Source organism: Schistocerca piceifrons, chromosome X (assembly GCF_021461385.2).
Source record: "Schistocerca piceifrons isolate TAMUIC-IGC-003096 chromosome X, iqSchPice1.1, whole genome shotgun sequence".
NCBI classification, from domain to species: domain Eukaryota; kingdom Metazoa; phylum Arthropoda; class Insecta; order Orthoptera; family Acrididae; genus Schistocerca; species Schistocerca piceifrons.
The window spans coordinates 118036497-118059185 of NC_060149.1; the positions used below are offsets into that span (position 1 = coordinate 118036497).

The window sequence follows — 22689 nt, forward strand, 5'->3', positions numbered from 1 at the left end:
AGTTGGACCACTTTTTTCGCTTTGTGATAGACGGCGCTGTAATAGTCACAAACGTATAAGTACGTGGTATAATGTAAAATTCCGCCAGTGCGGACGGTATTTGCTTCGTGATACATTACATGTGTTAAAATGGACCGTTTACCAATTGCGGAAAAGGTTGATATTGTGTTGATGTTTTGCTATTGTCATCAAAATGCCCAATGGGCGTGTGCTATGTATGCTGCTCGATATCCTGGATGACATCATCCAAGTGTCTGGACCATTTGCTGCATAGTTACGTTATTTAAGCAAACAGGAAGTGTTCAGCCACATGTGAAACATCAACCATGACCTGCAACAAATCATGATGCCCAAGTAGGTGTTTTAGCTGCTGTCGCGGCTAATCCACTCATCAGTAGCAGACAAATTGCACGAGAATCGGGAATCTCAAAAACGTCAGTGTTGAGAATCCTACATCAACATCGATTGCACCTGTACCATATTTCTATGCACCAGGAATTGCATGGCGATGACTTTGAACGTAGTGTACAGTTCTGCCACTGGGCACAAGAGAAATTAAGGGACGATGACAGATTTTTTGCACGCATTCTATTTAGCGACGAAGTGTCATTCACCAACAGAGGTAACGTAAGCCGGCATAATATGCACTATTGGGCAACGGAAAATCCACGATGGCTGCGACAAGTGGAACATCAGCGACCTTGGCGGGTTAAGGTATGGTGCGGCATTTTGGAAGGAAGGATAATTGCCCCCCATTTTATCAGTGGCAATCTAAATGGTGCAATGTATGCTGATTTCCTATGTAATGTTGTACCGATATTACTACAAGATGTTTCACTGCATGACAGAATGGCGATGTGCTTCCAACATGATGGATGTCCGGCACATGGCTCGCATGCGGTTGAAGCGGTATTGAATAGCATATTTCATGACAGGTGGATTGGTCATTGAAGCACCATACCATAGCCTGCACGTTCACAGGATCTGACGGCCCCGGATTTCTTTCTGTGGGGAAAGTTGAAGGATATTTGCTATCGTGATCCACCAACAATGCCTGACAATATGCGTCAGCTCATTGTCAGTGCTTGTGCGGACATTATGGAAGACGAACAACTCGCTGTCGAGAGGAATGTCGTTACACGTATTACCAAATGCATTGAGGTTGACGGACATCATTTTGAGCATTTATTGCATTAATGTGGTATTTACAGGTAATCACACTATAACAGCATGCATTCTCAGAAATGATAAGTTCACAAAGATACATGTATCACATTGGAACTTACCTACATTCTGTATTTTAATTTAAAAAACCTACCTGTTACCAACTGTTCGTCTGAAATTGTGAGCCATATGCTTGTGACTATTACAGCATCATCTATCACAAAGCAAAAAAAGTGGTCCAACTAAAACATTCATATTTCTTTATGTACTACATGAATATGTAATAACAAATGGGGATTCCTATTTTAAAAAATGCCGTTGATATTTGTTTGACCTATGGCAGCACCATCTAGCAGGCCAACCATATTGCCATCTGGTTTCCCCCTTCAAGCTAGACAAGTTTCGTTCTTCGTAGTTTCTTCGTTTGACGCTTATTTCGTGAGATATTTGACCTGGTCACGATCAATGGACCACCCTGTATATACAAAGTAAGTGAGAATTATAACATATTCACAAGTTTTGAGCTTTGTATTTTTCTTCGTGTGTAAATTACAATTAACAAAACACAAATAATCACAAATTACATTCAAGCATGCTATCATGTTTTAACACAATATTTCAAAATTGTTGCAGCATTCAATTGCCATTTTCAAATATATTTTGCTTGTGGTGAAAAATCACAATTCCTGTGGCAAGAATTACTACTGCTCCAGTGGAGGAAAACAGACTCATAATTGTGGTTACATGCTGAAACCTTAAATTATATTTGAGCAAACATTGTAACATGTGTTCCTGCGGATATAGTCACTTTTTGATGAAATGGACTGATTGTGTCAGTCGAGTGGGAAGCTGGGGTGAGGAGGTTGGAGAAGCTCATGAATGTTGCTATTTCAAAAGGCAGATCAAGAAAGAATTAATAATGCATCTCTATGGCTAACTGGAAAGGGGGGGGGGGGAGGAAGAGATTACTCATCCTTGTGAATGTAATGACAGTGGAGGTGTATACGTTATTCTGGGTGCTTCAGGGCTGCTTTGTTGTTTTGCTCTAGCTGTTAGTTTCCTTGTGCTCACTTTCGTATCTGTAGGAGACAGTGATCCTTCACTTTGAGACCTGAGTCTATCCGTATGGACAGTATTATTTCTAATAAGACATTGTAATTAGATTTTGACTAGAGATATCTTATTGATGAGCTGGCATGGTCTATTTCACTTTGCGTCAATGTTTTTTTCATTCTCCATTCTCATGTGGGGATTAGTTAGTGCTCACTACAGCTGGGGTGATGTTTCCTTCATGCTGTTCAATGCTGCACTTACAGTTTCTTCATTTGCTTCCACAAAATCCTCAACTTTTTCATTTGTGAATGTGAGGTCTTCCATAATTTGAAACTGGAGGACACAACATGGCCTTTTACAGGGACAGCCCTGTGCTCCTGTGATACTTTAATTTTCTATGGCTACCACATATGAAAGAAGCTAATGCTGATTCATAATAATGCTGATGACTGTATACACATTTCATATATCTATTTGCAGCTGGCTTCAGGAAACTAGTGTGTAACGTCTGCATTTTCATGGTTTCATACTACTGTATAATTAATTCTGAAGTAAATGTAGTGCCCCAGTTGGTAAGAGGGGAATCTGGTATGCCAGACTTGTATAGCCATTGTCTCCCCATTGCTTGTGCCACAGTTCTGGTGTACTTACTTGAGATAGCTATCATTGCTAGATAAAAGGATAAATGATTGATAATAATGAGCACATTGGCAATGATTTAGAGATGTTTTGACAGATTGAGTGTAAGTTTCTTATCTGATCATCTGTAATGGCTGATTAGCTCTTGGCAGTCTTCACAATGTGCTAGCTGATGACTAAATTCCACTCATTGTGCACTTTGTACATTGTCTCTTATGTACTGTGTTATATCTTACTTTCAGTGTTTACATCAGTAATAGTTTACAACTTTTGGGTTTGTGGCCAATCTCGATGTCCCATCAGCTTTGACTCATGGGGTTATATGAGTACTTATCTGTACACCATTCTTTATCATCAAGTACATGCATTTGTGACATGAAGGGCTGACATTTTGGATCAGAATTCTGTACATGTCACTATTCTTTTACTGAAATAACATCACCCTCTATTCCGGATACTTTGCAACCATGTCCATCTGTATAAACAAATTTGCTGAGACATGTTACCCGCCTAGCTAGTTAACTGGGTGGATCTTCGAGGCCAAGAAAACATTCAGCATTACTCGCACTGATATTGTGTAGCTGTGCTCAGCTCTGTTCAATTATTGGGAGACATAAGAGGTCTCATGTTGTTGTTTTCACCTATTTCCTGGTTCAAGGTGCATTCCAAGACATCATATGGTAGAGTAAATTGTTGCCGCTAACTGGGCTAAGTAACGCCAAGACGCTTTTTAGCAAGTTTCTCAACTGCGGTAGAACTTCTTCACATTCCGTCATCCAGTGAAATTTTACCCCTTTATTAGCAGTTAAATTGAAGGCCTTACAGAATCAGACACAAAGTCCTAGTAATAATCTGTTAGGCCAGAGGAGGACAGCAATTCCTTCTTTGTACTCATCATAAGGTAACTTTCTACATCTTGAAGTAACCAAGAATATGGTCAGATTTTTTTCTGATCAGTGATATGTCCCAATTGTTGAATGCCTCCAAGGACACTTAGTGTACCAAGAGCAACCTTTGGTCATGTCAGAATATTATGCATTCAGGTTATGTGCACTTAGATATCCTTGTAAAACATAATTCTGTCTACATACACCATGGATTGCTTGGTTTTAGGCCACACATAACTTTCGTACTATAAGTATGAATATCTGTGACCCTGCATCTAATAAAATGTTACTTTTGCATTAGTACATAATTTGACCATAACAGCTGCTCACTGACCTTTGGTGGCTGGATGTATGGAGAGTGCTGCCCAGTGGCCAAAGTGCTTATGTTCTTATTTAACAATCTTGAATTTGTTTTATACATACATGTCTCCTTTTTTCCTCATGTTTGGGAGTGTTGACTCTTGAAGCTGAATCTTTCACAGATATTGGACAGTGGAGTGTAGCAATCCCTTGGCATGTGCCCCCCTTTGACTATATCAGTAACAAACCATTAAAAGTACTCTTTCTTTCACTGAGCTGCATTACTGCTTTGATTTCTGCTGTAGGTGTCAAGAGAACTCTACCTCCAGTAATGTCTTTGAGGAAAAAGTGTCACTGAGGTCTTAGTCAGAAAATGTGTCAAAATAACCTACACAGTTTCTCTGTGATCATTCTGGCACCAAAATGAACCAGGACTGAAATGCTGGATTTGGACTTCCAAGATCATTTCATTGATGATAATAATAATAATAATAATAATAATAATAATAATAATAATAATATGGTTCATCCTTTTAGTCATCTCATGATTGCCAGAATGGCAGGTACAAATGAAACAGAGACTTATGGAGTACTTCATGGAAATAGAAATAAATGATGGTGGTCACAAAAAAATTTTTCCCAAGCAAGTTACTGGCAATACTATCAAAAAGTTTATCATGCATGTTATATCAGCATTTACTGGACATTATGATATTACAGTCCAAATAATTAAGCTTATGTTCACCCACTACCACCCAGAACAGCAGATATCATCAACCAGTCTTTAACCATAAGTATTTTCTCTGAGGCCTAAAAACGGGACTTGTTAAGCCACTACCTAAAAAGGACATTGCCTCTGATTACTGACCTATTTGCATTCTTCCAACTCTGTTCAAGGCCATAGAACACACAGTCCAGAACAAGCTAGCCAACTACTTAAGTACAGCCAACCTTCAGGAGCAGGGGTTCCCAACCTTTCTGAGACCCCTGAATGAGACCTATTTAAACATTAGGGTGTAACAAAATTAACACTCCTTTCTTTAATGTGAGAAATTATTTATAATAATTAGTTAATGTTCAAACAATTGAAACACACACATCTTCAGCACCAAAAAATAATGAGTCAATGGGGTGTTTGGTTCTGCTTATTTCTAATAATCCTTTCTCATATTTGGTTTGAATGGCCATTGCACATCGGATGTCATGTACCAAGTTTATTCAGATCTTTACTTTTGTTTCATTGCTACCACCATTGAAAGTCCACTTTCATGCTGTAATCTACCCCTCCAACAATTTGTTGATGGTAAAGTCTCTCTTTTTCAAAAATGTGAGAGGAGTAAGATTTACCGTAAGCTTTTTACGTATCTTCTTTTCTCCAGTTCTTCATGTCTAGGGGTCTGATTCTTGAAGCTGGAATTTTCATATTTTAGGTTTTCATGGTTCCAGTTGACATAATTGACTTTGAAGAATGCCTGTGCAAATTTTTTGTTTTCACAGTAATGTATTCTCTTACATTTTACTACATCACACTGTCTTTTTGAATTTTCACATTAACAAAGCCGAATTACATTGTTCTTAGTCACATCTGAGGCATGCCCCCTACTACTACACTGTGCGGTAATAACAAGATTCCAAAGGGTTTACAGTCTTTCTTGACAGATGAATTTCTAGTAGTTTATATTATTATTTTATAAATGAATACAGGAATAAACATGGTACCAAATTGCATAATTAATAAAAGAAATTTCATGTGTGCCAAATATTTCTTAATTTCAAATGTTTCTTAAAAAAAAAAAAAAAAAAAAAAAATTTAACTGTGCATACGAAGCTAGTACATATAAATTTTAACGGTGAAAATAAAGTAATTTCTTTTTATAGATTTTAGCGTGAAATATAATACATAGTGTATAAAATTATATGAAATTTTTTGGAAAAACAAGCTGAGATAATATTGACCTGTCTAAAAGTCAAAAATATTTCTGGTATCGACTACTTCTGTTGAGGAAAAGTAATGCTAGAGGAGGATGTCCCTTTAAAACACCTATAAGTTGTGACAAATGGAATTGGCATTCTTAAGAGGTCTTTCAACAGTAATAGCTACTAATGACAGACCAATTGCTAAAACAATGAGTGCTATTGTATGAAAATCTTTTTATAGTTTGTTGCCTTTGCAAGATCCAAGGAACTGTCCAGTAGTGTGAATTTCAGTGCCTGAAAATATTCCTTCATCTACAGAAACTGGTCTTAGAACCCAGGTCAATTTTCCGAACCTGAAAAAATATTTACTATTAGAATTTGCTACTGATGGCAAGTAATACTGCCACTGGATGGACAGCAGAAGCAATAAATAGGAGAGTAAAGTTGACCTGAGTGAAGTTGGTATAATAAATAAATTTTCAAAATGAAGTTTTTAATTTTTACGAAACTGAACATTAACAAACAGTTTGTATTAACAGTCTCAACTCACGACAGTGAAATGTGATCTTTTAACATGATTACTACCAAAAATTTGAGGGTGGCCCATTAACTTTTGATGAGACGATGTTGCAATTAACTGGGAGAGACAGGCACGGAAATAAATGGATTAGGGAACAGATTAGAATGTGGGACAACTGTGATAGTGATGAAAAGATAGAGAAAGTGGACTTTACAGTACTAAGGGAGAGGAGGATAGGTGGCCAAAGTAAGATCTTTTCCGCATTCCAAGAAATAAGAAAAAAGTAAAAATATATGGAAGAGAGGCAGAGACATTAAAAGATATGCAAGAACAACATTGATTTGTATCTCTGAAGGTCGCAGTGCCTGGAAATACCTAGAGGAGGCTTTTACCCAACAGTGGGTATCGAATGGCTGCTGCTGTTGCTGCTGCTGCTGCTGCTGATGATGATGATGATGTGTTTTATACTAGAATCAGCCACAATTTTGATAATGAAAATTATTTTTTTTAAAATTAAATGCATTTTGTTTTTTACCCTTCAGAAATTGTCATTTTACCCCTCAAGGGTAATTACCCCAGGTAGGGAACCACTGTTGTACACAAATACCAATCAGGTATGCCAACATTAAACATCATGGTGTGTCTAAGGTGGCCAACAGGATCAAGCATCATGCCAGTATTGCACTGATAAGGGAAAGGATCCCTGACATGTGGAACAGACTGGACGTCACCACCAGGGAGCTACTATGTCTGCATCTGGACTCTGTAAACAACTTAGCACAAGAGGTCTGGGACAGGACGGATGGTGGGTCATGGTCACTACGCACTGATGGCGTGCATCAAACACAATACTACAGCTCTGCAACTGGCAAAATTTGAGTGCATGAACAATGGAGTGCAGCAAACACATGTTACCCTCAAGGTGGTAAATCTGAGTAGTCGCACATTAGATGATGCCACCTTAAAGATACTCAGAAGGACCCTCAACTATGTAGTCACTTCTACAGATTTACTGGTTTCCAGCTTGATCAGCTCTGTGGGGCAAGAGGTCAACACCCTACCATCAAGTGTCGCAGAAGAGATTTGGAAAGAGAGAGAGAAACAGGGTGATAAGCAAAGCCAGGCTGCCCAAAATGAACATCTCAAGAGATGAGTGGATGGCTCCCAAGAGTTTAGTGGAAGATGAAAGCTTAGTGTTGTTACCAGTGGACAATGGGAATTCAATTTTCACTCTGCAGAAGACCAACTATGACCAGAAGATCTGTCAACTTTTAGAGGACCCTACTTGTAGTCCACAATAGAATGATCCCATCAATAGAGTGCACAGGAAAACAAGGCTCTTCTTAAGGAAACAGAATTGCCTGAGAAAGCTGCCAAGCAACTGAAAGCTAAGGCACCAGTGCCACCAAGATTGTGTGGATTACCTAAGATCCATAAAGAGGATGTACTGCTTCATTCTATCATGAGCAATATTGATACAGCCACATACCTTAAGAAGATGTTGGCACCATATGTGGGGAAGTGTGTCCACTTATAACACTAACCTGCTGTGAAACAAGCTAATTTTACCCTCCGAGAGGATTTGGGAAATTTGACCATGCATGTATCTAATGGATGAAGATATCGGACTATAATTTTGAATATATTGCAATTAACAGAAAAAATAAACAGGCTTTAACTTTGGGCTTTAATGAAAGCAGAAAAGTTCATATACGAATAAAAAAAAATAAAATAAAATAAAAAAGAAACAGCCACCAGCCCAATTTGGCACATTAATTTAGAAATATATGTTTAAGAAAATTGAATATTAGTTATTGAAGTGACTTTCATTAAGATTTCCCTTTGAATAGCACATAGGATACAAACTGACACCGGACACTCTGAACTGTGTGGAGCAGCAGTTACCAATAATGCACAGACTAGTAATCATAGAAAGCAAAAGTGTACCAAACTAATACTAGTAATAGTTACACTCAAGATCACTACTTGGCTCAGTACTGAAAAGTTACTGCAAGAAATGCAGAACTGAAATTGGCCAGCAGGGGCTTCTGACTTAACTAACATATAACAACTACTAATAAAAAAAACAAATAATATCACAATTACACTGTTTATACTCCCAAAGAAATATATCAGATTTCTTTAGTAGCAATAATATTCCAAGTATCATTCTAATATGAGAAGAAAATGGTGGGGACCCATAAACTGATACAGTATGACTAATGAAACCCTATGATTATTTCAGTAGCAAAATTGAATTCAACTAAAGTTAATTGTTAGCTTCACTTGGAATAGTTGATGTTTTTACTTTTCAAGGCAAATTGTTCAACACTGAGCTCAATTAACTTCAAAAGAATTGTTCATGACAGCAATCGGTGTTAAATTATCTTTCAAGTAAGTTTAACTTATGTGCCTTTTTCATTACCTGTGAAGCAGGTGTTTTAGATAGTAACATTTACACAGTCTTGCACTGAACTTTTTGCAAAACAATACTTTGCAATAAACTGAGAGCACTTTAGCAACATTCTAACTAACTTCAACTCTTGCTAATCCTTGCATGTTTGACAAACATAAATAAATCACTAGTTCATTTGAAACAGGATACTTGGTTCTTCAAACACTTAGGAGAGGACACTGCATAGGTTCATGATCAGGATAGAAGATATGGTTCCAAACACAGATGTATAGCGCTTGGATTATTATTGAAATCACTCTCACAAATTAAGTGGTCCGTGCTCTGATACATATCTGTATGCATGAAGTTTGTGGAGCAGTGGTGAATCTGTGGTGGCAAGCGACATGGTGGCTAACTACTCACGGTTCTTGATGTTTGAATGCTCTATAAAATTTCTTCTTGGCGGTGGATTTTTAATGTGTTAGACCTATTCCTTGTTGCTGAGAGTACCAAGCAACAGCCAAATCCACATCCGAGGCAAACTTCCTTGCAAAGTGGCTTCCAATTGTCTCCCTTGGCACCGCTGATGTGTACCGTGCAACAGCTAGCCACTGACTGTGTACCGTCCACACCAAGGAGCCGTCCAGTTCGACCGCCAAAAATACATTTTGCATCGTGCCAAGCCACTTCCTTTGCGGAGGGACTTCCCTACGTCTTTAACATTTTACAGTACAAGTGCCCTAAGCATGAACCAGCTTCCAATTCACATTGCTTATCTTATAAACTTACATATATTATAAAATTTTGAACTTAACTAACAAAGAATAAACACTTCATAATTGTAGATTCACAGTTATGTAATAAAAACCTGCTTCTAATCGATTATAAGTGTTACACACTACATCCACAACTCCTCAGACTTCATGGAACATCTCAAAAACCTACAAATCTCAGACACAGACATCTTGGTCAGCTTTGACGTTGTGTCTTTATTCACCAGAGTACCACTTCAGGATACACTCGATTTGATCAGTGACAGATTTGAGGAAGCTCTGCTGGATCTTTTCAAGCATACTTTAACACTGAAGGAGTATGATGTGTAGCCCCTTACCTCTGGTAGTGGCAAATCTGTTTATGTAGAAATTCAAAGATGATGTCCTTACAACTGCTGCCTACCAGCCAACACGTTCTTTCAGATATGTTGATGACACGTCCATCATCTGACCACACAGCCAGAAGAGATGGACGAGTTCCTGGACCATCTGAACTCAACACATCCCAACGTTAAGTTCACCATGGAAATAGAGAATGATGCTCAACTCCCACTCCTGGATGTCCTGGTGAAGGGAAAGGCAGATGGCATATTTGGCCACACTGGGTATAGAAAACACACACACCAACTTATATCTACAGGTGTCAGCTGCCCCCACCCAGCACAGAAGAACACTGTGTTCAGAACATTTGTACACTGAGCCAAGACATTCTCTGACCCAGACAGCTTGGCAATGGACTTAGAACATCTACATTGAGTGTTCACAAACAACAGATATTCAAGCAGGGACATCTGCAACATACTACATCCTGCCAGATGATCTGATTCAGTGGAAGTGGAACAAAAAGCAGAGACCAGGAAGTGTATATTCAAGCAGGAACATCTGCAACGTGTTACATCCTACCAGATGACCTGCTTCAATCGAAGTGGAACAAGAATAAGAGACCAGGAAGGTAGCCTTTCTACTGTATGCAAGGCCTGTCTTTAGTAAGATCAGCATAATCTCAAAGAAGCTTAAAATTGAAAGATTGTTCTGCCCACCTAGCAATATCAGGAGCTTCCTTGGAACGATCAAGGATGATCTTGGGTGAAGAAAACCTGGTATTTACCATATACCATGTGAGTGTGGTATGTCTTAAATCGGTCAAACCACCTAAACAGTGGACATAAGATGTAAGGAACACCAGAGCCATACCAGGCTATGACAGGCCACTAAATCAGCAACAGTAGAACATTGTCTGGAGCTTGAACACATCATGAATTATGACAAAACAGGATCATGGCTCAGATGCCCAGATTCTGGGACAGTGTCATCAATGAGTCTATTGAAATCAAGATGGCAGAGAACCTGATCAACCAGGAATCAGGATACCAGTACAGTGTGGCATTGAATCTGGCTTTGGAACTACTACAGAAACAAGGGGGAAAAGTTCCCTTCTCCAGTAATGAAACTCAGATGACTAGGGGCAGACCTCATACACATCAGGTTGGCACTACCTCCTCAGGAGACATCCACAGCAGTGACGGACAAGATAGGGAACAACATCAACCATCTGAAACCTCTGGCACCGCACAACCTGAGAGCAGACATAATACAGAACACCAGGCAGCAGCTACCTCCACAAGTAGCCACAAGAGAAAGCTGCAGCAGTTGCAAACAGCATAAGGAACATCTCCAGCATCATATAGTGCTAAGAACACACCTAATATGGAACACCATGGTACAGCTGCCACCACAGAAGACAGCTTCAACAGGTGTGGACGGAAGAGGGAATGCATGGAGATGGATACCATTGAAGAAACAGCCACAGTGGGCATGGACAGTATAGTGAACACCAAGAACCACCCAGGCAGCCCAGGAAACACTTGATGAAGATGCCAAGTTATGACATCAAAGATCGTGTTGGGAAGATGTGGATCACCGGCAGTTCACTTGATTCTGCGAGATGATGACAAATCACTATGAGTGTCTAAGAAATTAAAACCCACGTAATCCTGGTGGGTCATATTAGGCTCATTAGCCCAAAACATCTTGAATCACTTCCACCTTCAATCTTAAATGGTATAAATATTATCTTCTTTCCTTCAGCAAATAATCTACGAACAGTAACAGATGAAAAGCTAAATTGGGCTGAACACACAACAGGAACATGCAAGAAGGCATATGCATTCCTCTGTGTCCTATAAAAATATAAAAGCTCTTCCCTTCCAACATGAAAAAGAAACTGCACAAATGCTTAAACTTTTGATTACAACAATGTTATCTGGAAAGTCTTTCTCAGGAAACTGATGATGCCTGGAACTGTTGATGAATTGCCTGCATTTGGTAAATCTGCAATGTTGGACTATTTGATCCTATTTTACCATTTTATAGACAGCTATCCTGGTAATGTGTAGCCAAGTATAGAGAGTTCCATATACTCTATGTCCTCTACTGTTTTGTCAGTGTACACTGTCCCTCATATCTCTCCGTGGCCTTAATGCTCTTGTGTGAACAACATAGCAGAAATATTCATTCCCATCAGAGTAAAATCCTTACGTCCCACTCCGTCATCCAGCCACCTCAAAGTCCTTGTCAGTAGCAGGAACCAGACTGTCGAGTCCACCTTCATTGTATTAGAGAACTGAATAACATCTCCAGCTTCAAAAGGCAGTTAATGACATACCTGCTGAAGCGACATTAATGTCTACCTTTGCCCCCATAATACTCGTTACCCTATTACATCCTTCTTTCCAACCAGATCTTCCTCATTTCTCAATGTTCGTAGCTAGTGTAATCTATGAAAATGTCTTTCCCTCAGATCTCATTTTGTCAGAAATATCTTTGTACACCCATAAGTACATTTTGTATCTACCACTATCACTCAGCACTATAATTCAGCAAAAGCAGTAGCATTAGTACTGCTAATATTAATTTTGTTAATTCTTAGTTAGTGCTATTTATTCACATTCTCTATAAATACATTCAAATCATTTTTATTGTATTAATACCATTTTATTACATTTGTTATATTAAAATTATTCTTATTTCTTAGCTAACTATGATATAAAAACGTACTGCATGTGTGAAACTCTGGTCTGAAGTAAGATCTGATCTGTTTCAATAAATAAATAAATGGGACCCTCCTCAGAATCAACTAACCAACCAAATAAATAAATAAATAAATATTGTGATAAGTGACCACAGAATAGAAATTCAAATAAAATTCATCAACAGAGGAAAGGCAGCTATACCTGCTGGGATACCTTTATGATTCTATGTTATGCAAAAGAACTTCTTCCCTTTTTTGCAGCATTTTATTGCATGTTACTTGAGCAATAAAGCAATACAAGTGACAAGCATGTCAGGCCATTCCACTTCTTAAGGAAGGTCATCAGATAGACACACATAACTCTAGGCCTACATAACAGAGTGCATTCGGGAAGAACAAGGTTCAATATCTCATCAGCCATCTAGATATAGGTTTTCCATGGTTTCCTTTAATTCCTTGGCTTAAATACTGGGATGCTTCCTTTGAAAAGGACATCTACTTCTACATCTACGTTTATACTCCGCAAGCCACCCAGCGGTGTGTGGCGGAGGGCACTTTACGTGCCACTGTCATTACCTCCCTTTTCTGTTCCAGTCGCGTATGGTTCGCGGGAAGAACGACTGTCTGAAAGCCTCCGTGCATGCTCAAATCTCTCTGATTTTACATTCGTGATCTCCTCGGGAGGTATAAGTAGGGGGGAAGCAATATATTTGATACCTCATCCAGAAACGCACCCTCTCGAAAACTGGCGAGCAAGCTACACCGCGATGCAGAGCGCCTCTCTTGCAGAGCCTGCCACTTGAGTTTGCTAAACATCTCTGTAACACTATCACAGTTACCAAATAACCCTGTGACGAAACGCGCCGCTCTTCTTTGGATCTTCTCTATCTCCTCCATCAACCCGATCTGGTACGGATCCCACACTGATGAGCAATACTCAAGTATAGGTCGAACGAGTGTTTTGTAAGCCACCTCCTTTGTTGATGGACTACATTTTCTAAGGACTCTCCCAATGAATCTCAACCTGGTACCCGCCTTACCAACAATTAATTTTATATGATCATTCCATTTCAAATCGTTCCACACGCATACTCTCAGATATTTTACAGAAGTAACTGCTACCAGTGTTTGTTCCGCTATCATGTAATCATACAATAAAGGATCCTTCTTTCTATGTATTCGCAATACATTACATTTGTCTATGTTAAGAGTCAGTTGCCACTCCCTGCACCAAGTGCCTATCCGCTGCAGATCTTCCTGCATTTCGCTACAATTTTCTAATGCTGCAACTTCTGTGTTACTACAGCATCATCCGCAAAAAGCCACATGGAACTTCAGACACTATCTACTAGATCATTTATATATATTGTGAAAAGCAATGGTCCCATAACACTCCCCTGTGGCACGCCAGAGGTTACTTTAACGTCTGTAGACGTCTCTCCATTGAGAACAACATGCTGTGTTCTGTTTGCTAAAAACTCTTCAATCCGGCCACACAGCTGGTCTGATATTCCGTAGGCTCTTACTTTGTTTATCAGGCGACAGTGCGGAACTGTATCGAACGCCTTCCGGAAGTCAAGGAAAATAGCATCTACCTGGGAGCCTGTATCTAATATTTTCTGGGTCTCATGAACAAATAAAGCGAGTTGGGTCTCACACGATCACTGTTTCCGAAATCCATGTTGATTCCTACAGAGTAGACTCTGGGTTTCCAAAAACGACATGATACGCAACCAAAAAACATGTTCTAAAATTCTACAACAGATCGACGTCAGAGATATAGGTCTATAGTTTTGCGCATCTGCTTGACGACCCTTCTTGAAGACTGGGATTACCTGTGCTCTTTTCCAATCATTTGGAACCTTCCACTCCTCTAGAGACTTGCGGTACACGGCTGTTAGAAGGGGGGCAAGTTCTTTCGCGTACTCTGTGTAGAATCGAATTGGTATCCCGTCAGGTCCAGTGGACTTTCCTCTGTTGAGTGATTCCAGTTGCTTTTCTATTCCTTGGATATTTCAATGTCAGCCATTTATTTGTTTGTGCGAGGATTTAGAGAAGGAACTGCAGTGTGGTCTTCCTCTGTGAAACAGCTTTGGAAAAAGGTGTTTAGTATTTCAGCTTTATGCGTGTCATCCTCTGTTTCAATGCCATCATCATCCCAGAGTGTTTGGATATGCTGTTTCGAGCCACTTACTGATTTAACGTAAGACCAGAACTTCCTAGGATTTTCTGTCAAGTTGGTACATAGAATTTTACTTTCGAATTCACTGAACACTTCATGCATAGCCCTCCTTACGCTAACTTTGACATCGTTTAGCTTCTGTTTGTCTGAGAGGTTTTGGCTGCGTTTGAACTTGGAGTGAAGCTCTCTTTGCTTTCGGAGTAGTTTCCTAACTTTGTTGTTGAACCACGGTGGTTTTTTCCCGTCCCTCACAGTTTTACTCGGCATGTACCTGTCTAAAACGCATTTTACAATTGCCTTGAACTTTTTCCATAAACACTCAACATTGTCAGTGTCGGAACAGAAATTTTCGTTTTGATCTGTTAGGTAGTCTGAAATCTGCCTTCTATTACTCTTGCTAAACAGATAAACCTTCCTCCCTTTTTTTATATTCCTATTAACTTCCATATTCAGGAATGCTGCAATGGACTTATGATCACTGATTCCCTGTTCTGCACTTACAGAGTCGAAAAGTTCGGGTCTGTTTGTTATCAGTAGGTCCAAGATGTTATCTCCATGAGTCAGTTCTCTGTTTAATTGCTAGAGGTAATTTTCAGATAGTGCACTCAGTTTAATGTCACTTGATGCTCTGTCCCTACCACCCGTCCTAAACATCTGAGTGTCCCAGTCTGTATCTGGTAAATTGAAATCTCCACCTAAGACTATAACATGCTGAGAAAATTTATGTGAAATGTATTCCAAATTTTCTCTCAGTTGTTCTGCCACTAATGCTGCTGAGTCAGGAGGTCGGTAAAAGGAGCCAACTATTAACCTAGCTCGGTTGTTGAGTGTAACCTCCACCCATAATAATTCACAGGAACTATCCACTTCCACTTCACTACAGGATAAACTACTACTAACAGCGACGAACACGCCACCACCGGTCGCATGCAATCTATCCTTCCTAAACACCGCCTGTGCCTTTGTAAAAATTTCGCCAGAATTTATCTCTGGGTTCAGCCAGCTTTATGTACCTATAATGATTTCAGCTTCGGTCTGATTTCCTTCCCCACTAAGTATTCATACTGCCTGTTGTCATTAACAGGTCATTAAACCTTAACCTTCCTTCCTAAATACCACTCCGTCATAAAATTATTAAAAAAATATTTTATTCTCACCTACTTGGAGACACAAAATCTACTCTTTAAGAATCAACATAGATTCTACAAAATGGGATCCTGTAAAGCTGTTCATCGATGAGATCCAGAAGACAGTAAATAGTGGTGCCCAGATTGATAACATGTTCCTTGACCTCTGGAAGGCATTTAATACAGTCCTTTGCTGTTACCCAACAAATGAAACATGAGCTTATAAAATATTGAACTAACTATGACATATTGAGGACTTCTTAGAAGATGGAACTCAGCATGTTGCTCGTGATAGGAAGAAATTGTTAGAAATGAAAGTAACTTGGCCATACCCCAAATAAGTGTTGTAAGGTTTTACTGTTTATAATATACACTGAGATGACAAAAGTCATGGGATACCTCCTAATATTGTGTCAGAACTCCTTTTGCTTGGTGTAGAGCAACAACTCAGTGTGGCATCGGCTCAACAAGTTGTTGGAAGTTCCCTGCAGAAGTATTGAGCCATGTTGCCTCTGTAGCCATCCATAATTGCAAGTGTTACTGGTGCAGGATTTTCTGCACAAACTGACCTCTCAGTTATGTCTAATAAACTTTCAATGAGATTCATGTTGTGTGGTGTAGGTGGCCAGATAATTTGCTCAAATTGTCTAGAATGTTTTCCAAACCAATTGCTAACAGTTGTGATCCAGTGACATGTTTAGAAACATGAAGTCCATGAAAGGCTGCAAATGGTCTATAAGTAGCCAAACATAACCATCTCCAGTCAATGATCTGTTCATTTGGGTCAGAGGACCCTGTCCATTCCATGTAAATGCAGTGAACACCATTATGGAGCCACCACCAGCTTGAACAGTGCCATGTTGACAACTTGGGTCCTCGGCTCTATGGGGCCTCAGCCATACTCAAACCCTACCATCAGCTCTTACTAACTGAAATTGAGACTCATCTGACCCGTCCGTGGTTTTCCTGTCATCTAGGGTCCAACCAATGTGGGCATGAGCCCAGGAGAGGCACTCTAGGCAATATTATGCTGTTAGCAAAGATACTTGCATTGGTCATCCGCAGCCACAGCCTGTTAACACCAAATTGTGCTGCACTGTCCTAACTGATTCAGGTACTGGCTCTTAATCTTTAACATAAACTAATGTAACACATTGCACATAATTGGACAGAAAGGCTCAATGTTATTTGATTACACGATTCACAATCACTCACTGGAAATACGCAGTCATTTGGTATATAGAAACATGATTTCAGAGTGATCTTACAACAACAATGTAAAACTAGTTGTAAGAGGAGTGAATACCAGACTAAGATTTATTTGAAGAATTCTACGCAAATGTAGTTGTCCCATAAAGTAGACAGCTAACAATATCATCATTTGACTATTCTTGACTAACAGACATCAGTCTGGGATACTTACCAGGTAGCATTAATACAGGAGATAGAAAAAAATTCCAAAGAAAAGAAACAAATTTTGTCACATGCTTACTTAGTAGGTGCGAGAACATCGAAGAAATGATCACTGTACTGCAATGACATTTACTCCAAAGGAAGTGTAGTGCATTACCAAGGTTTACTGTTAAAAGCCTTAAAATAAATATTACAATAAGAATTGGATACCATGCATCTTGTGAAATGGCTGTGACAAGAAAATTGGATAAATTTGAATGGATAACGATGCTTACCGGTTGTTTTTTTCTGCACATCATTCGCAAATGAAACAAGAAAAGAGAAAATGATAGTGCTACACAAAGTACCCTTCACCACGAACTGTGAAGTGATTTGCAGCATTTGTACGTAGATGTAAGTAATTGCCACTTATAGTTTATTACTTAGGTTATGTAATGAAATTTTTCTTTTATATCTCTGTTACATGTGTATGAATTCTGTTTTATTTCAGGGTCAGAAGTTTACGAGTTTTGAACTGAACAGTAATATGGACATCAGAAAAAATTTTGATAAATTGCAACAAGATCAGTTATTTGAATCTTCACTGACCATATATCCAGTCAGTGAAGCTTTGGCATACAAGTTGCATTCTTATTTTTGTAAGGTATGGTTGCTTTTGTGTTGCACTTTGATTGTGAGATGTGACATATATAAAAGTGATTCCTACTAGAAAGAAAAGCTGATACTGGTATAAGATATCTTGACCATTAAAGTCTATTTCATGAACATCAGTACTTGCTGGTCTTATGATCTGAAGAAAAGAATATTTCTTTGAAATGAGGAAATAGTAAACAAATAACAGAGCCAAACACACACAAGTGCATTGTCCCAGCACTGCAGCTCTACTAGGATGAGGCAGTGTTTCAGCTGGAGTGCGTGGCAGGAGGCAGGAGACGTTGCTAAGGGCTGTGAAGGAGAGGCAGTAAGGGAACAGGACAGAAATGAGGCATTGGTAGCTCGCCGTGGCACGGATAAGGAAAGTTGTGTGTGGTGCCTGTACTGGATGAGTGGACTGGGAGAGGTAAATAAAATAGAGGAATGTGAAGACTGCACAAAGGAATGTGTGAGCATAGATTAAGTGGGAGAGTGGGAGGGAGGGGTGGGAATGAGTGTAAGACGGGCATATGGAGATCAAGGCCAAGAGGACTGCAGGATTGGAGTATGCATTGTAAGGGTAGCTCCCATCTAGGTAGTTCAGAGAAGCTAGTCTTAGTGGGGGGATTTAAATTGACATGAGCTGTGAAGCAGTCATTGAAGTGGAGAATGTAGTGATCAGCAGCCTGATCTGTCCTACACAGTTGCACCCTGAAGCACATCCAGTTACAGTACTGCCACAGCCATATCTGACCTTATCAGAGGCAGAGCCTTCTGTGAAAGCAGTTATGTCATATACTAGTTATACTATAACTTTTCCACTGCCTTTCACATGGGTCTCCAATGAATGGCCACTGTCAAACTGTGACTGAGGGCAGAACTGACCACCCAGTAGCAAAATGTACTGCGAACACAGTATGCTCAACTTCAGTGGCTGCTTCACAAACAGTGTCCCCTGGATCCTCCTCCCTGAAGACCAGCTTGCCCATCAGTTGACTCATCCACTTTCTTCTCCACAGTCTCCCTCTTGCTCTGTACTATATTGACTTCCCAATCCACTCCTGCACTTCGTTGTACACCACACACAACTCCCCTTGTCTCCTTCAGGGCGAACTCGCAGGTGCCATATTCTGTTCCGATTCCTTTACTGCCTCTCCCTCCCAACCCTAAACCAAACCTCCTTTCTCTTCCCACCCATTAAATCATAGAGTGTATTTTTACCTGTATCCATGAACATGAACTGTTGAAGACTCATCAATGATATAGTGTTTAACTGTTCTTTCTAAGTTCTAGCAAATCCTCGAATGATGTAGAGTGAATCATTTAATATTTTATTTTGTGGTTATATACTGTTATATCAGTTAAGAGACAGAGTTAATTGCTTTAAATGAGCTCCTGTTTTCTGTATTTGAAGATGAATTAGATTTGCTGATTTAATAATGGTTAGTTTTTGTTTTCAGTCATCTTTAAATGATGTTGCTAACAAAATAGATGCTTTGCGACATTCTATGACAAACAAAAGTCATACCTTAGTACCTATTACATGGCCTGTGGGAAACCAGCCAGGAAATATTCCAAGCACACGTTTTGACGTGTTGCGATGGGATTACTTCACTGAGAAATTAATGTATCTGGGTTCAGACTTTACCAACGTCAAACAGCTAACTGGTGCTGATAAACGTGACATTGAGGTAAATATCATTTTGTTTCAATATTTTTGATCTGTTGTGCCTGTTTTAACTATGCCTGTTTTAACTAATTATTATAAGTAAAACACAAATACTATTCTTTTTAATTGGAAATATTATGAGCTGTTTTGTGACATACAGTGTGCTGGTAGAGCCAAAATGAAACATCTGGTTTCATTATTGTATAATCTAACTAGACATCACTGAAAGAATTTTACCCTAAAAAATTAGACAACTTTTATCTCCTTCATTTTGTATTATTTTACAATTACATCAGTGTGTGACAGGCTGGGTAGAGATGCCTACTAGAAATAGAAAAAATATTAGCAGGCAAGACTAGAGAATAGGTACTAAATCATAACATTTAAAAATTATGAAGCTTGAGAATGGTCTGCTTTGAGTGGGGGAGAGAGAACAGTGAAAATAGTTTTATTTATTTATTCCTTTCGATATAACATTTGTCCTCATAATACAATGAAAATAAATAGCTCAAAATTCACAAACATGTAGGATATACAAGGATCTTTTTATGATAATAGGCCATAGCCTTGCTGAAGGAACCGTCCCAGCATTTTCCTGAAATAGTTTAGGAAAACCTAAGTCAGGATGGCTGGAAATATCAAACTTCATCCTCCCAAATATGAGGTCAATGTCTTAACAATTGCAGTGCCTCGTTCAGTCAGTCCCAATGATATCCTTATGATACTATGTTCTGTTTTTCATACACAGTTTGCATGAGATAACTTACATTATAAAAAAACAGTTTTGCATTGTTTCTTTAAACATCTCTGCACTATCACTGCATATGCTACAAACATCCTCTGGCAACTCCAGGACCAAGAATGTGCTGTTATCCCCTTGCACTTCCTTCAGTCTGCACATGGTGACTTAGATGAACTCAGGAGAATAACATGGCATTTGTATCGTGCATTGTAGATCTTGGTACATGATTTTCTTGTAAAAGCATTACATTGTGTTCATGTATTGTAATGTGACTTGGTATTGTAGTTGTCCCCTATCATTATTAACCCCTACTCTAAATTCTCTTCAATTTTATAGAATGCATTATTTACAGAGAATGTAAGATGTATTTTAGTAATCTTTTTCACCTCCTTGGACAATCTTATACAATTTTATTCCCTTGTAGAAACTGTTGTTAGTTTTTTGTTTGTTTTTACTTAGTAAATGTATTAGTTCAAATTGCACTGCGTTCTACATCTACATGTCTTCATCTAGATGATTACGCTGCAATTCACAATTAAGTGACTGGCAGAGGGTTTATCAAACCACCTTCAAGCTATTTCTCTTCCATTCCACTCTCAAACAGCACATGGAAAAAAAGAACTCTTAACTCTTTTTGTGTGGGCTCTGATTTCTTTTATTTTATTATGGTGATCATTCCTCTATATATACGAGGGTTGGAACTTCAACAGTGGCAACTATTTATTTACAGCTTGTACAAAACATATACATGTTTCAAAGTTTTGCTGACCTTCAAAGTAGTCACCAGCGTTGTGTATAACCTGTTGCCAGTGATGTGGAAGTCGTCCTGCCACAACAGAAAACGCCTGTGTTTTAATGACTGTCACCTCAATTTTTGTATCATATCCATGGCACTCTCTCCCCTATTTCATGATAATACAAAATGAGTTGTCCTTCTTTGAACTTTTCCAGTTTCCCCCATCAGTTCTATTTGATGCAAATCCCACACCACATACAGCAGTATTCCAGAAGAGGGCAGACAAGCGTAGTGTAAGCAGTCACTTTAGTAGACCTTTTGCATTTTCTAAGTGTTCTGTCAATAAATCGCAGTCTTTGGTTTGATTTCTGCGCAACATTATGTATGTGGTCATTCCAGAAGTTACTTGTGATTGTAAGCCCTAAGTATTTAGTTGAATTTAAATCCTTTAGAGTTGTGTGTTTTTCCTGTAAGTGAAATTTAGCAGATACCGTTTAGTATACATGTCAATGACTTCATACTTTTCAGTATTTAGAGTCAATGGCCACTTCTTGCAGTATACAGATGTCTTGTCTAATTTGTTTTGATCATCTGATGACGATAAATGACAGCATTATCTGCATACCATTGAAGAGGACTGCTCGGATTGTCTCCTAAATTGTTTATGTAGATCAGGAAAAGCAGAGGGCCTATAATATTTCCTTGGGGAATGACAGATATCACTTGCATTTTATTCAGTGATTTCCCATTGATTACTATGTAGTGAGGCCTTTCTGACAGGTAATTGTGAAACCACTTGTGGGACGATACTACATAGGCACGCAATTAGAAATAGCTTGTTAGGAATGGTGTCAATAACTTTCTGGAAATCTAAAAATAAGGAATCGGTTTGATGGCCCCCCATCAATAACACTCATTACTATGTGAGTATAAAGAGCTAGTTGTGTTCACAAGAAAAATATTTCCAGAATCCATGTTGGCTATTTGTCAGTAAATCGTTTTTCAGTGTAGTTCATAATCTTCAAACACAATTTATGTTTCAAAATCCTGCTGCAGAGTGATGTTAGTGATATGGGTCTGTAATTCAGCAGATTACTCCAATTTCCTTTTTTTGGTATTGGTGTGACATGTACAGCTTTCCACTCTTTAGGTACAAATCTTTCTATGAGTAAACAGTTGTATATGATTGCTAAGTATGCAACCATTGTATCAGCATACTCTGAAAGGAATCTGACTGGTGTACAGTCTGGACCAGAGGCCTTGCCATTATTAAGTGATTTAAGCTGTTTCACTACACTGAGAATATCTATTTCTAAGTTATTCATGTTGGCAATTATTCTACATTCAAATTCTGGAATATTTACTTCATTTTATTTGGTGAAGGAGTTACAGAAAATTGTGTTTAGTAATTCTGCCTTAGTGGCACTGTCGTCCGTGACATCACCATCGTTGTATTGCAGTGAAGGTATTGATTGTGTCTTTCTGCTGGTGTACTTTACATATGACCA

General features: G+C 38.9%; 1 protein-coding gene across 1 annotated transcript in view; it reads left to right on the forward strand.

The window, feature by feature from the left end:
• The window catches only part of LOC124721574 (chondroitin sulfate synthase 2), a 118522-nt gene that overhangs the window by 46270 nt on the left and 49563 nt on the right, over window positions 1-22689 (forward strand). The window contains exons 3-4 of the mRNA XM_047246616.1: window positions 17892-18044; window positions 19495-19725. Coding sequence (XP_047102572.1) covers window positions 17892-18044; window positions 19495-19725 — 384 coding nt within the window. The remainder of the gene's footprint in view (window positions 1-17891; window positions 18045-19494; window positions 19726-22689) is intronic.